At 42.1% G+C, this 13,441-nt stretch overlaps 2 protein-coding genes across 4 annotated transcripts in view; both read left to right on the top strand.

Annotated features, from left to right (window-relative positions):
- Positions 1-1,732: 1,732 nt before the first annotated feature.
- LOC106579160 (putative phosphatase phospho1) lies at positions 1,733-7,982 on the top strand. 2 transcript variants are annotated; one of them, XM_014158766.3, is made up of 2 exons: positions 1,733-1,942; positions 3,758-7,982. In XM_014158766.3, exons 1-2 carry the CDS (start codon positions 1,933-1,935, stop codon positions 4,576-4,578), a joined length of 831 nt encoding a protein of 276 aa, XP_014014241.1. In that variant the 5' UTR covers positions 1,733-1,932; the 3' UTR covers positions 4,579-7,982. The 2 variants fall into 2 exon arrangements, with proteins under 2 accessions (XP_014014241.1, XP_014014242.1); XM_014158767.3 differs by lacking the exon at positions 1,733-1,942 and adding an exon at positions 1,976-2,229.
- Positions 7,983-12,412: 4,430 nt separating this feature from the next.
- Positions 12,413-13,441, top strand: part of LOC106579161 (gap junction gamma-1 protein) — a 59,412-nt gene continuing 58,383 nt past the window's right edge. Inside the window, exon 1 of one of the 2 annotated variants that reach the window (XM_014158774.3) lies at positions 12,413-12,535. The gene's annotated coding sequence lies outside the window, so the exon portion shown is untranslated. Of the gene's footprint in view, positions 12,536-12,794; positions 13,401-13,441 lie in introns of those variants that run through there. The other variant, XM_014158771.3, reaches the window with a different exon arrangement.

Genomic DNA, 13,441 nt, shown 5'->3' with positions numbered 1-13,441 from the left:
GCTTTTATTAATGTCTACATTCGTTTTGCAACTTTTATTCTATTACAGAAATCATAATACATACTTTTAAATTATATTATGTGAGCTAACCATAAAATTGTCCTTAAAGTATACTTTTTTGAGATTTAAAGTATCATTTTTGAGATTATTAATGTTACTGTCCCACTAAAACAAAAATAAATATTTAAATACATGTAATTTTGTCCTTGAAACATTTAATTGAAATACTGTAGAATCCATTCATTCCTATGGAGGACTGCTCCTACTGGGGAATGACAAAATGGCCGACCGATGGCCTCAAAGCCACTCGATGACCAATACATACAGCAGCATCAGCAATCCAGGGTTTATCATTGCTCAATTCACCCCCAGTGGCTACAATGATGCACAAAAACAGTCCACAGGAAGCCCGAAGTTAAATACAATTCCATGTGTCGGGGTGGGGCTATCTGCTAAATGACTAAAATGTAAATGTGTTCAGCATGATAAGTGTCCTTTGGGGTGGGGGCATGGTAGATGCCTGTTGAGGGGAGGGAAAGTTTCCAAATGGGGAAATGCAGGGAGTCACCACCTTCTTGTGCCTTCTTCACCATTGTGTCTGTGTAGTTTGTGTAGTTTGACCATTTCAGCTCCTCAGAGGTGAACTTGACGTTTTGTAGGTCTCCACGGAGGCCCCTTTGATAAGGATGGAGGCTTGGCCATCCTGGTTCCTCCTGAAGTCCATTCAGCTCATTTGTTTGGCTGACATTGAGGGAGAGGTTCTCTATGTGCTCAAGTGTTACATAAAGATTTCTGTCAAACTGTCTAGTAGTCATTTTCTCATTGCGTTAGAAAAGTTGTCTTAATGTCTTTGTTTGCCAAAAGGCATCCTGTTTTTTTGTTTGATTTTTAGATCTCAATTTATGACATTGAAACAGCCTAAGAAGGTTCACTGAAACCCTTCCAACCTAAGAACTTGAATTCCATTGACGATTAATAGTGAATATCTGGTCAATATACTGTACTGTGGCCTACCATTGAACAACCTTGACCAGCACTCAGTGGAGTTGTTGGCAGAGCTTGTACAATGGCGCTATGTTCCACCACGTCAATGCCTGAGAACAGAAGATACAGGAGATCTATAGAACAGATTACTGTAGCCCACATGGGGACTGTTACCATGATAATGTGTGTAGGTCACGAGTGTTGCACATACATGAGTAAACATAGGCACGCTGTGTTCCAACTCTACACAAATGCAATGAACTACCATTGAATACTTTTTCATTTCTTCCTTTACCATACGTCAGTAGGCTATAGCGGTCTACTATGCTTTATTGACACATGGTGTTTTTCTTCATCAATATAACTAGGGCGGCAGGAAGCCTAGCGGTTAGAGCGTTGGGCCAGTAACCAAAAGGTCGCCAAAATGTGACAAATCTGTCGACGTGCCCTTGAGCAAGGCACTTAAACCTAATTTCTCCAGGGTTGCCTTTGATAATGGCAGACCCTAGTCATGGCCCCACTCTCCAAGGGTATCTCATGGGGAGTTGGGATATGCAAGAAAAACAAAACAATTTCCACTCTCCACATACATAGGACAAATATAAGCACCCACCAATGAGAAAATGTATGTATATTCTATGCTAGTATACAAAGAGCGTTATACCCTGTGTCAGTACATGGCTGATAGCGCGTAGCCTAATCTACGCACGTAAACCGTGTAGCCGCCTCCTATGTTGTCGCGTCACTGGGACGCAGTTGGACGTCATCGCGGCTGTCGCTCTCCTTGGTTTTGACGCCCATGGTGGGGGAGTTGGAATGCATTTAATTCATCTGCCCCCGCTACCCGGCGAGGCGAAGCAAATGTCCCGTCGCCGACACAAGAATGCGGTAGCCGGGCACCACCAACCACTCAGGACGAGGGGCACAGAGCTGACCATTTGAAAACACATGTTCACCGGTATAATTCTTTGATGTCATAATATCGTCTATCTATTCTCTCTGTTCTGCCTAATATTGATTTTGTCTTTTGATCCCCTGGCGCGCAAACCCCCAAAAAATGCACGGTCAATGTACCCAAATCGGACAGTGGACTGGGTTGCGCTACGGACCTTCAAGGGTAACCTTTAGTCGCATTAATAATAGCTGTTCGAGTGTATATTTAGACAGCTTAGTCAGTGGATATGTACTATAAATAAGGGGACAAGTGTGGGAATGGAAATCAGCGTTTATCAGTCATCTGATGAGGTGCGTTGGAACAGTTGTATTGGCATGTGTAAAATTAGATCTGTATTTGATTTTACGCAGGCTGTATCAGCAAAGTGTCTTTGATCGGCCTGGGAATAGCTCTAATCTAACACTGTTTTTCAAAAATGGGCAGGACGTTTTGTTTTTCTTTTGGGATTGCAATGCGCAAATGTTGCAGCACTGCGCTGCTCTTTACACTTTAATTATTGAATCTGCAGTTGCACTTCTGCTTTGCTGATGGGGAGATTTGTTCACGTAAGAGTTCTATGTTGTAACGGTCTGGGTTTAAAACGCATATAGGCACCATTGCATAGGCCTATAAAATCCAACCATATAAACTAACAAAGCTGTTACTTTAAATCAACAAACAGCAGCAGCCAATATGCTATTTCAATGGGTTGCAACATTTACTAAGACTGTATCATTTGTCATGACTATTTATTAGGTTACTTAGACCTAATTATTATTTATTTGTTGCTATGATTGATTTTAGGAACGCTTGGGACACTAGGGAATATTGAACCAATTGACTGCTCTCCGTTGGTCCACTTATGGTCAAGATATGCAGTGTGATGTAATATCCTTGTGGCCCAGCCCTCTTTCTCCACTCCAGTTACAGCAAGGCTGCAACAGTAGTGCCTTGTGCCTGCTTGAAGCCTAGCTCTTATGTCAAAATGGCATCATTCCAAGGTTTAGGCTGTGGGCTGTATCCTAGGGGGCGCCACGTTAATCTATTGAATGAATGTGGAGATGTTCAGCATTTGAATATTGCCAAGTGTAGGCCTAGTGTGTTGTTTATTGATAAAGTTGTGCAGATATTATGTTATTCCACTATAGCTTAATAATTCAAGTGACATCTTTCAAAAACGATTGGGATGCTACATTTTTCCACACTTGCCATAAACTGTATGTGAATGTCCTCCTTGTTGTTTTTCTCTTCGATACATTCCATTTGGTATCTCAGACCCATTTTCTTATCTCAACTCCACATCTCTTCCTTTCCTCCTGTAGTAATTCTTAAATCCCAGAGTCCAGTCCTAAGGCCTTAGTCTGGGCTGGTTGTAAGTTCTCCCCATTTCCGCCGCCTTACGTTGTTGCAATTTAAAGCTCATTAAGCTTGCTCAATGGAAAGTCTCCATCGAAAGGCCTTTTAAGTCACAGATTTAATAACAGGTTTAATCAAGGTCTGTGCAACACATCAACCCATAATGTTGTACTTTTACTTTTTATTTGTGGAGTTTGGACCAGAGGCATACAAGCAATGACATGACATGATGACAGAGGGTGGTAAGACAATTTTTCACATTCAGGATTCAAGATGTCAGCCAAAAGCACACCACAGTGGTTCACAAAATGTACAGTACCGTTGGCCTATAGTACACAGGGGCAATATTTTTTGCTAGGTCCCAGTCTTAAGCCACAAATCAAAAGGAAGCCACTAGTAGGTTTTGACCACCATGGTAAACACTGGCATGACTCACTTTGTTCAACCGTCTCTTTTGTCCCCCTGTCCTCTTATCTTCCTCAGGTGTGGGCGAGCCACCGTCCCACCGCTCCCCAAACATGGCTGCCTCATCTGTCCCTTCCACGACCCCGGTCCCGTCCCCTCCCAAACGCTTCCTGGTTCTCTTCGACTTCGACGAGACTATCGTCAACGAGAGCAGCGACGATGCAGTGGTGCGCGCCGCCCCGGGCCAGCAGCTCCCCGATTGGCTGAGACACTCGTACCGCGAGGGCTACTACAACGAGCAAATGCAGCGCATCCTGGCCTACATGGCTGAGCAGGGCGTCACTGAGGACTCAATTCGCTCCAAGGTCGAGCAAATTCCCCCCACGCCCGGCCTTCTCACTCTCTTCCAGTACCTCCAGTCCCGCAAGCAGGACTTTGAGTTGGTGGTGGTCTCCGACGCAAACATGTACTTCATTGAGGCATGGCTGGAGAGGGCTGGGGCTCGCCACCTCTTCCACAGGATCTTCACCAACCCGGCCAGCTTTGACGCTCAGGGGCGCCTGGTGCTCCTGCCCTTCCACGCCCACGGCTGCCAGCGCTGCCCCGATAACATGTGCAAGCAGGTGATTGTACGGGAGTACCTGTCACGGCGGCAGCAGGAGCGCGGCGGCTGCCCCTTCCAGAGGGTGTTCTACGTGGGGGACGGGGCCAACGACATTTGCCCCATGCTGGCCCTGGGGCCCCGCGACACGGCCTTCCCCAGGAGGCACTTTCCCATGCACCGGCTGCTGCAGGAGATGCAGGACGCTGGGACGGAGGGCCTTAAGGTCAGCGTGGTGCCCTGGGCCAGCGGGCAGGACGTGGTGGACTGCCTGAACAGGCTGGAGGAGGAGAGATGAGATGGAGAAAGGACACTGCAGCTAGACAGGTACCAGATTGTGTGCTGTCAGTACAAACAAATCTGGGACCAGGTATAGCACATAGAAGCAGGGTAGGAATGAACAGATTAGGGCACCCCCAAAAGTTACTGTTAAAAGTATTAAAGTGTAGGAGGAAAATGACATTACGCATGTCCAGTGTTTTTAAGCAAGTGCTAGAGAGCCAAGAATATGTTTGTAAAAGACTAAAGAAGACTTGACTTATTGCAAATTATGCTCCCATGTGCTTCATTGCCAACGTTTTGACCTGAGGTAGACCTAAGGGTCGAAACAATATCAATAAAGCACACGGAAGCATTGATGATAAAGAAGGATAGAATACTTCAGTGTGATTGCAGTGTGCATAGTCTTCCCTTTTGGTTAGCAGTACTACTGTAAGCATTAAGAATATTAATTTTGGGTTAACAGTACCATCTCTGTAGGCATTAAGAATATTCATTTTGGTCCAGTCCACTACTTTGTAGGACACCTCCAGGAGTTAATGTGTCATTTGCACCTTGGGATACAAGGGTTCTAATCTTCCCACTTGGTGCGTGATGGCTGCAGTATGTGTGGGCTTTTGTTCTACCCCAGTTCTAAAACATCCTGCAGGTATAGTGCTTTATAAGTTGTTATAAGCATATATGAGCCTTTATAATGTCTTATAGTAAGGCTTAATCAATCATGATGAGTAGATTATTGTTGAAATAAAATGGGCTGTTGGCTTGGGTATAAAAAGCCTGTCTGCACACTCTAGCTTTTCAAGATCAGGGTTGGTAACTATTGGGTTGAAGACACTGGCCGTGTCCAAATGCCCATACTAGCGTACTAAATAGTATGCAAAAAAGATAGTGTTATAGCATGTGAAATTTAAAACATAGTACTACGAATGTGTCATCTAATACGCGATTGCGTTGACTCCGGCCATTTGTTCGTTTTGGTACACCGCATCAATTTATCTCATTATCCGTCGTTTTCAAACATGTGAGTCGGAAAAAAGATGGTGAATTCTACTAGATCAGACGTCGAAATGAGTATGCAGTTTAAGTATATAGTACTTCTACTATGGGTATTTAGACACAATCAATGTTCTTTACATGGTCCAGGAGTGTGAGCGCTGTTTTGTCCCGGCCCAGCCTTAACACACCTCATTCTGCTAATAAAGTAAGTGATGACTGGTTGACATAAGTTGACTAATAGAATCATGTGTTCTAGTAGTGTCTGGTACAAAAGCCCACACACACCGTGGCTATCCAGGACAAGGCTTGGGATAGAATGACACGGAGGTAGACGCCACTGACGCTCTGGCACACACTCGCTGACACCTAATATACAAGGGCAATGTACACCGACTCGAGATGCAAAGTGAAGCCCGTGCACCCGCGCTGCACCTCTTTGTACAGTACACCCTCACATTGTGAGAAACCCATGAAACACTTGAGACATGAGACATTGGAATCTGTGTGTGGTCCCATGTCTATCATTCTATTGACATTGGAGTGTCTCAATCCCTCCTCCCCCCCTGCTATAACTTTCATGGTCTCCTCAGACATTTGAACCTATTGGCTTTCCTTGAACATCCCCATCTCCAGTGATAACTCTTTCATTGAGCTCTGAGACTTGACAGGGGAGACTATTAACTAATTGAGTCAACAACCCTCTATATCTGGCCTGCTATCCACCCAAAAAAGGCAGAGAATCAACTAATGTCCTCCAGAAATGGTTATTGGAGACTTGTTATCGAATTATAGGGGATGCCTGGAGATGGTGGTGGGTTCTACCAGAAGAAACCAGGGCATTCCCGTAAGCATTCAAATATGAACATCTCCTCCAGTGATAGAAATACTACCTTGGTACAGCACACTATTTCAGTGCAACCTCACATACTGAGTCTATGTGCATGTCTATGTAATTTGAACCCTATACAAGACAAGTGTGTGCTCAAAGTCGTAAATCACTGTGAACAAAAGGCCATGGGTTTGAGTGTTTGTAACTTTGACCTTGAGGCGACAAACAAACAAAAATCCAAAAGGCTTCCTTGAAAATGAACAAACCTGCATGTTGATGTGTTAATGTCGTCAAAGAAAGTGCCTTTGATGAGATAGCAAATTATGAATCAGTGTTACAGCACTTGTTGGTTAAATTTGTCTCCGTTGTAACAATATAATCTCTCATCCAACCATAGGCCTACTCATAGGTCAAATACGTTCAAATACTTGTGCTGCGCTTGATTTGGTTTGTCCGGTACAATGGGACAAATGGAATAGTCCCAAAAGTGTGAACTTCAAATCAAGGTGAATAAAGCGCACCTCAAATACTTTCAAGCATCGGTCATCCTCAAGTATTTGAAGGTCTTGGAGCTACTGTATGTAATTGATCCAGCTCTGGTTGCCTTAAGCCTCCATGTTCAGGATGGTAGCAAAAGAAGTTGGCGAGTAGAAACAGATTTGACCAGCAGGATAACGCACAGGCCTCAATAGATCCTGTCTGTAGCTTGGTCTCTCAGGGAGCGATGAACGATGTATAGAGCATTCTGTAATAGAGCAGGAATAGCTGCTGATACAAATAGTGTTTATTTGCATATATTATTTGCATATCAGCTACATTGCTGTGACCCATGATCAGCATATGATCAGTAAATCACATTGGAGATCATTGATTTGCTCTGTCAGAATATTTTGAAATATTGGAGTATGATAGTGAAAGAGATTAAAGTATTTTAGTAGTTTGATGATAGCCATAGTGGGACTTCACTTTAGCTATCAGTCGAATATGTAATACACTATGCTGAGGATGGTGGTGGTGTTGTGTGTATTCTGTGATCACTAGATAATACATAATTGACCTGTAACTTGACCTGTAACTGCAATCCAGACATTAAGCTTGGCATAGAAGAATATCCTTGTTTGAGTTTTGTGCAATAACTGGCTTTATGTTCACAGTATAGGGTTAAGTGAAGAGAACGAGAGGAAGTGTAATAATGTGAAACTCTTATCCCCAATGTGTCCTGCACCTACGGACCGTTTTCACTATATAATCTCACCTCGACTTTCACTGAAATGTGTTACAAATGTTGGTAGATGTGTTATAGCCCCACTTAAACCAAAATAGCCAGTGTTTTGGGGGCTCCTCTTGGCTAATATATTCATTTCTCTTTGAAAATGACATCTGTGTGTGTTTGTGTGTTCTGGTGTTCTACTTGTTTTGACCGGCATTACTCCTCCTGCAATACTGAACTGACTGATCCTCACTGTTCTACTTTAAGAGACGTTATGCTGTGTACTTCATGTTTTAGCCTGTTTGTCTTTAATCTAAAAATCAAAGAGACCATGTGTGTAATGTACCATTGTAATAGTAACAGGAATATAAAGCCATCAACTAACTGAGCAGATTTTCCTGATTTATTTTCATCCGTATTCAGTGCTTCAAGTCTTGAATAGGAAACTTAATGGAGAATGAGTTGAATATATATTCGATGAATGTAGTTAAAGTGTTGGCACTGTATGACCAATTGTAATTCCCATGCTTTGGAATGTGTCAACAATTAAAACAATATTTTTTATTTGAAACAGCAAGCTATGGGCTCAATAAGCATACCCATGCACATAGGTATTATTTCCACAAGGTGGCGCCAGTTGAATATGTTTCTGCCAAACGACTGAACGTAGACTACAATACAGTACTAGTGGATAAACGCTAACGTAAGGAAAATGGAATAGAATCGACTGTCAGAAGTCAAAGGTGGCGTTCCAGTTCACCAAAAGATTGCTATATCATATGGATGTTGTTCCTGAGATGTCAAATTGTTCTGCAGGCATTGTAAGATCTGTTAATCTGCGCAATGTGACTGCATAAAACACACACACACACTACTATATCGTAAATAAATAAAAATAGTTTTTTTTGTACTCAAAAGGGTTGATGTGTTCTTACACAGTTACTTTCAAGTTACGTGTAAAGGGCATTCTGTTTATCTCGTAACCAAGAACCAAATGTTTAACAGTCTGTCACGAGAGACTCGGGTTCGGTCAACAGTATTGCTGATCACATACTACAACATTGGTTTTACTGAATATGACAGAAAAGGCCTGCAGCCTTTTGTAGTGATGTAGATGACATCTGGTGTTTGTGGTTGTCCGTGTCACTTTACTCACACTGAAGTGAGTTGAGATGCTGCTGAACTCAGCCAAGTAACCAGTTGACTCAGCACACACACACACACACACACACACACTCACACGTGTGCTCGCACTAGAACACACACACATGTGCATTTATGCACACACTAACGGGCGCAAACACACACACACACACACGCACGCACACGCGCACACGCACGCACACACACACACACACACACACACACACACACACACACACACACACATACACACACACACACACACACACACACACACACACACACACACACACACTATAATAAGGACTTTTCCTTCCACTGAGTTTATGCATTCTTCCTCTCTCTCCCCCCTCTCTCTTTTTGCCTCATTCTCTCTCTCCCATTCTCTGTATGAATTCTGCCACTCTGAGCCCTCCAGGCAAATCATTGTCATTGCTGTTGTCCAACTATACATTTTTAGTTGTTATCCCCTTAATCCCTTAACAATAATGTCAGAGAGCTGACCAGCTATTGGAGTAGACAAGCTCCTCTCGATCTCTCTCGTGCTCTCAATTTTTTTTACATTCAGCATCACTACGTCAATGGAGATTTAGTATTCTTTCTAACAAAGATATCGACATATATTTTGGGATGTCGTGTATCCCTGGAAATAATCAGAATTCATGTAAACATAACAGTTTTGAAAACATACATTGTCCAAACAAAATATTCTCTTGGCACAACTTACCCTGGGTATGGGGTAAATGGAGCATATGGACAGGGTAAGTTGAGCTGCCTTGGGGTTAGATGTTCCACATCTACACATTTATGTAAATATTATTACCACTGCCAGAAAAAAAGATTGAGTTCATATGGATGACAAATTGGCAAAATACTATGCATATTACTGACTAAATGTAATCATCATTGGTATAGTGTATGTTGAGCCCCAAAGCAATCATTTTGATAATATTAGCCCACATCTACAAGGATGCACTTTCATGCTGGGTTTAGGACCTCATGTTGTAGCTTATAGAGACCCAAACGGATGTATAAAACAGTATTAAAATTATCTACTTTGGTTTAGCTACAAGCATCATGAAACTTAAAGCACAAGAAATGAATTTGACTCTGTGAAGATCTGTTTTTTGGACCCAACTTGCTTACCACTTTTTCCATGTGGTTTCTTCCTTCACAAACTCCATGAAATGATGACCTTTTCCTAAATATTTGGTCACATGATTCATTTTGTTTATGGTTTTCTAGAAGCAAGGGGTGGCTTAACCAACCCTTTGGCACAATTTACCTCAATCTCCCCTATGTGAGCTGTCTCTGACTGGCTCTCAGAAAGACTATGGATGGTTATTGACTATATGGACATGAGCATGTATTGTCAGTGAGCCTTAACTCATAGCACCGAGACCGTAACTAAAATTGGTCTTTCATTTTAAGCGGGCATCGGGACTAAAATTGCTATAGAGCTAATATTTTCTCTGTCTATTACTGTCAAATTGGCTGAATAATAAGACATGCCGCTAAATTCAATTGTCCATGACCTAGGCGGATAAGTGTATAAGAGAGGGAAATCTGGTTAGCGCTAAGCGCATCAAAAACAATGACAAATTGACTCTGTTGGATCTCGACCTTCAACAAGATCACCTAGCTCCTCCCTTTCTTCCACTGTCAATATCTAGGTATCAGGAGCACAGTCAATTCTCAATCTAATACGCCCGTATCCCTTCTCTACACTAAAGGAATCCCACTTGTCAAAGCACTTTACAAGCCAATGTTATCTGGTGATTGTGGGTAACCCCATTGATTTTGCTACATTCAATTACTCCTCCCGAGGTGAAAGATAACTCAGTTAAGGGACTATGGCCTTTTAAGAGGTCACTTTGAATTAGAACCTTGTGCTTTCTTTGCCAAAACACTATCAGGCTGATTAGACCAAAAGTGTTTCCCTTTTGCATTCGATTAATTTGTCTACCTCTTTGATGGCTGTAGGCACTGGGTTGGCCAGAGGTGAAGCCAATTGGTTCTACAGAGTGTTCCTAATATGGATTCTGTTCTGTTGGCAGCAGTAGTCCATCTACAACCACGTTAAGGTGTGTGAGCCAGAGATAGGATTGAGACAATATGCTCCTCTCTTGTCTGATTTGAAGTCGCTTCTCCAATTTCTGGTGGAATTGGGAGGAAATGTGGAAACAATAGTGTAATAAGGTTGGACGTTTGAATCAGCTCTCTATATCCTTGTATTTGTTATAGTGCCACATGTTTTTTTCAGGAAATGATTGATGCTGGTGTTAGGCAACCCTGACTAGACCTGGGTCAAATACATACAGTACCGTTCAAAAGTTTGGGGTCACTTAGAAATGTCCTTGTTTTTGAAAGAAAAGCACATTTCTTGTCCATTAAAATAACATAAAATTGATCAGAAATACAGTGTAGACATTGTTAATGTAGTAAATTACTATTGTAGCTGGAAACGGCTGATTTTGAATGGAATATCTACATAGGCGAACAAAGGCCCATTATCAGCAACCACCCAATGGCACGTTGTGTTAGCTAGTCCAAGTTTATCTTTTTAAAAGGCTAAGTGATCATTAGAAAACCCTTTTGCAATTATGTTAGCACAGCTGAAAACGGCTGTTCTGATTAAAGAAGCGATAAAACTGGCCTTCTTTAGACTAGTTGAGTATCTGGAGCATCAGCATTTGTGGATTCAAATACAGGCTCAAAATGTCCAGAAACAAATAACTTTTTTCTGGAACTGGTCAGTCTATTCTTGTTCTGAGAAATTAAGGCTATTCCATGTGAGAAATTGCCAAGAAACTGAAGATCTCGTACAATGCTGTGTACTACTCCCTTTACAGAACAGCTCAAACTATCTCTAACCAGAATAGAAAGAGAAGTGGGAGACCCCGGTGCACAACTGAGCAAGAGGACAAGTACATTAGTGTCTGGTCTGAGAAACAGATGCCTCACAAGTCCTCAACGGGCAGCTTCTAGACAGAGTTGCAAAGAAAAAGCCATATCTCAGACTGGCCAATACAAAGAAAAGATTAAGATGGACAAAAGAACACAGACACTGGACAGAGGAACTCTGCCTAGAAGGCCAGCATCCCGGAGTTGCCTCTTCGCTGTTGATGTTGCGACTGGTGTTTTGCGGGTACTATTTAATGAAGCTGCCAGTTGGGGACTTGTGAGGAGTCAAACTTTAATTTACTTGTCCTCTTGTATTTTACAAATGTATTGAACTATGAGTATGGCCAGGTGAACTTTCTTTTTAAGAGATTACAATGTTACAACTGAAACCATATTATTTTTTAAACTAGCGCCTTAAAGTCTGGTCCTGACCCTTCTGTATTTTATTTACATGTTTAATTTATCAGGGAAACCTTTGAGAGTAGAATTCTCAATTTTACAGACAGACCTGCCCACGCTCAATTGGGTGTTGAGGTGATTGGTAGGATCAAGAAACTCTGGTCCGGAAATGCCACAGGCCTACTGCAAGGTTTTGTTCCAACCAAGCACCACACCTGATTCTGGCTTAGTATGGTAGGAAATAATAAGAATTTAGGTAGATCCAAGTCAGAAACTTCGTTGAGGCAGTAACAATAAGCACAGCACGTGCTTCATCCAGAGATGTTGGGTTTTGCTACACCCTGCTCTCTTCCTCCTCCCCTCTCCCTCTCTCTTACAATAACCTGCAGTGATGTAAAAGTATTGTAAACTAGTCAAGCCATGGTCAAGCCAACCTTAATCTTGCTACGTGGTATATGAAGACACAAGAAAAAAAATGTCTCTTCAGAGTCAGAGGTAAGACATTTGCTCTCACAAAGAACTTAAGTTTGGCACCATACAAGTGCAAGACAAGGGCTATATATATATATATATATATAATTTTTTTTTAAATAAACAAATTGTAAATTAAATGTAAAATGCACATACTATAGCCTACTCAACTCGAATCTTTCACAAGACTATGTACTCTGACTACTGTAGCCTACATTAAGTGAGATTTTAGGCCAGTACTGTTAGCTGCTCGGATAGAGTAATCGTAGACTGGGCCAGTGAGTGCAGTACAATGTGAATAGGTAAAGTTGGTGAATGGTTTCTGCAACTGAAGTGTCTGTCTGCATTGCTCCGCTTTTCAGTTGCATCCGTCTCGCGTGCTCTCGGGAGGCACTGGTCACGATTGCTCCTTTTGAAAACGTCGACAATTTGCAATTGAAATATAAACTTTGTGAAATATAAATTGTGTGACTACATGTCACTTGCTTGTTATACGTTGACGGCGCAAATCTAATTTGTTTGAAGAGAACCACTTTCGTTAAGCCGTTCGAAGACGCCCGGACCGTCGTGGGGAATCAGAATTTAGCCAGCTGTTTAGCCAGTAGCATGCTTTCAGAACGTCAGCCAGATGTGGAGCAAGGCTTTGAAGCTGGAAAAGAAAAATAACCAACGTGCGAGTATTTTGGGAGTTTCTATCCACCCAGCAGGCAATCCCGCGTTTTTTATAAACATTTAAATAGCTAGTTGTTCGAATATAGAAATTGATTTAATCAACTTTATGGTAAGAAGACATTTGGTTGTAAATGGGACTTTGTTGAAAACCAAAATATGACAGTAAATCTGAGTTCCTCATTCATATTTGTTAAAGCCAAGTTGACGTTTGGACAAGGTAAGATTTTTTAAAGACAGCTTTCAAGCCAGCTAGCTAAC

This window comes from Salmo salar, chromosome 19 (assembly GCF_965601325.2).
Source record: "Salmo salar chromosome 19, fSalSal1, whole genome shotgun sequence".
Taxonomy (NCBI): domain Eukaryota; kingdom Metazoa; phylum Chordata; class Actinopteri; order Salmoniformes; family Salmonidae; genus Salmo; species Salmo salar.
The sequence above is the reverse complement of the archived record's forward strand: the minus strand, read 5'-3'. Positions and strand labels throughout refer to the sequence as shown.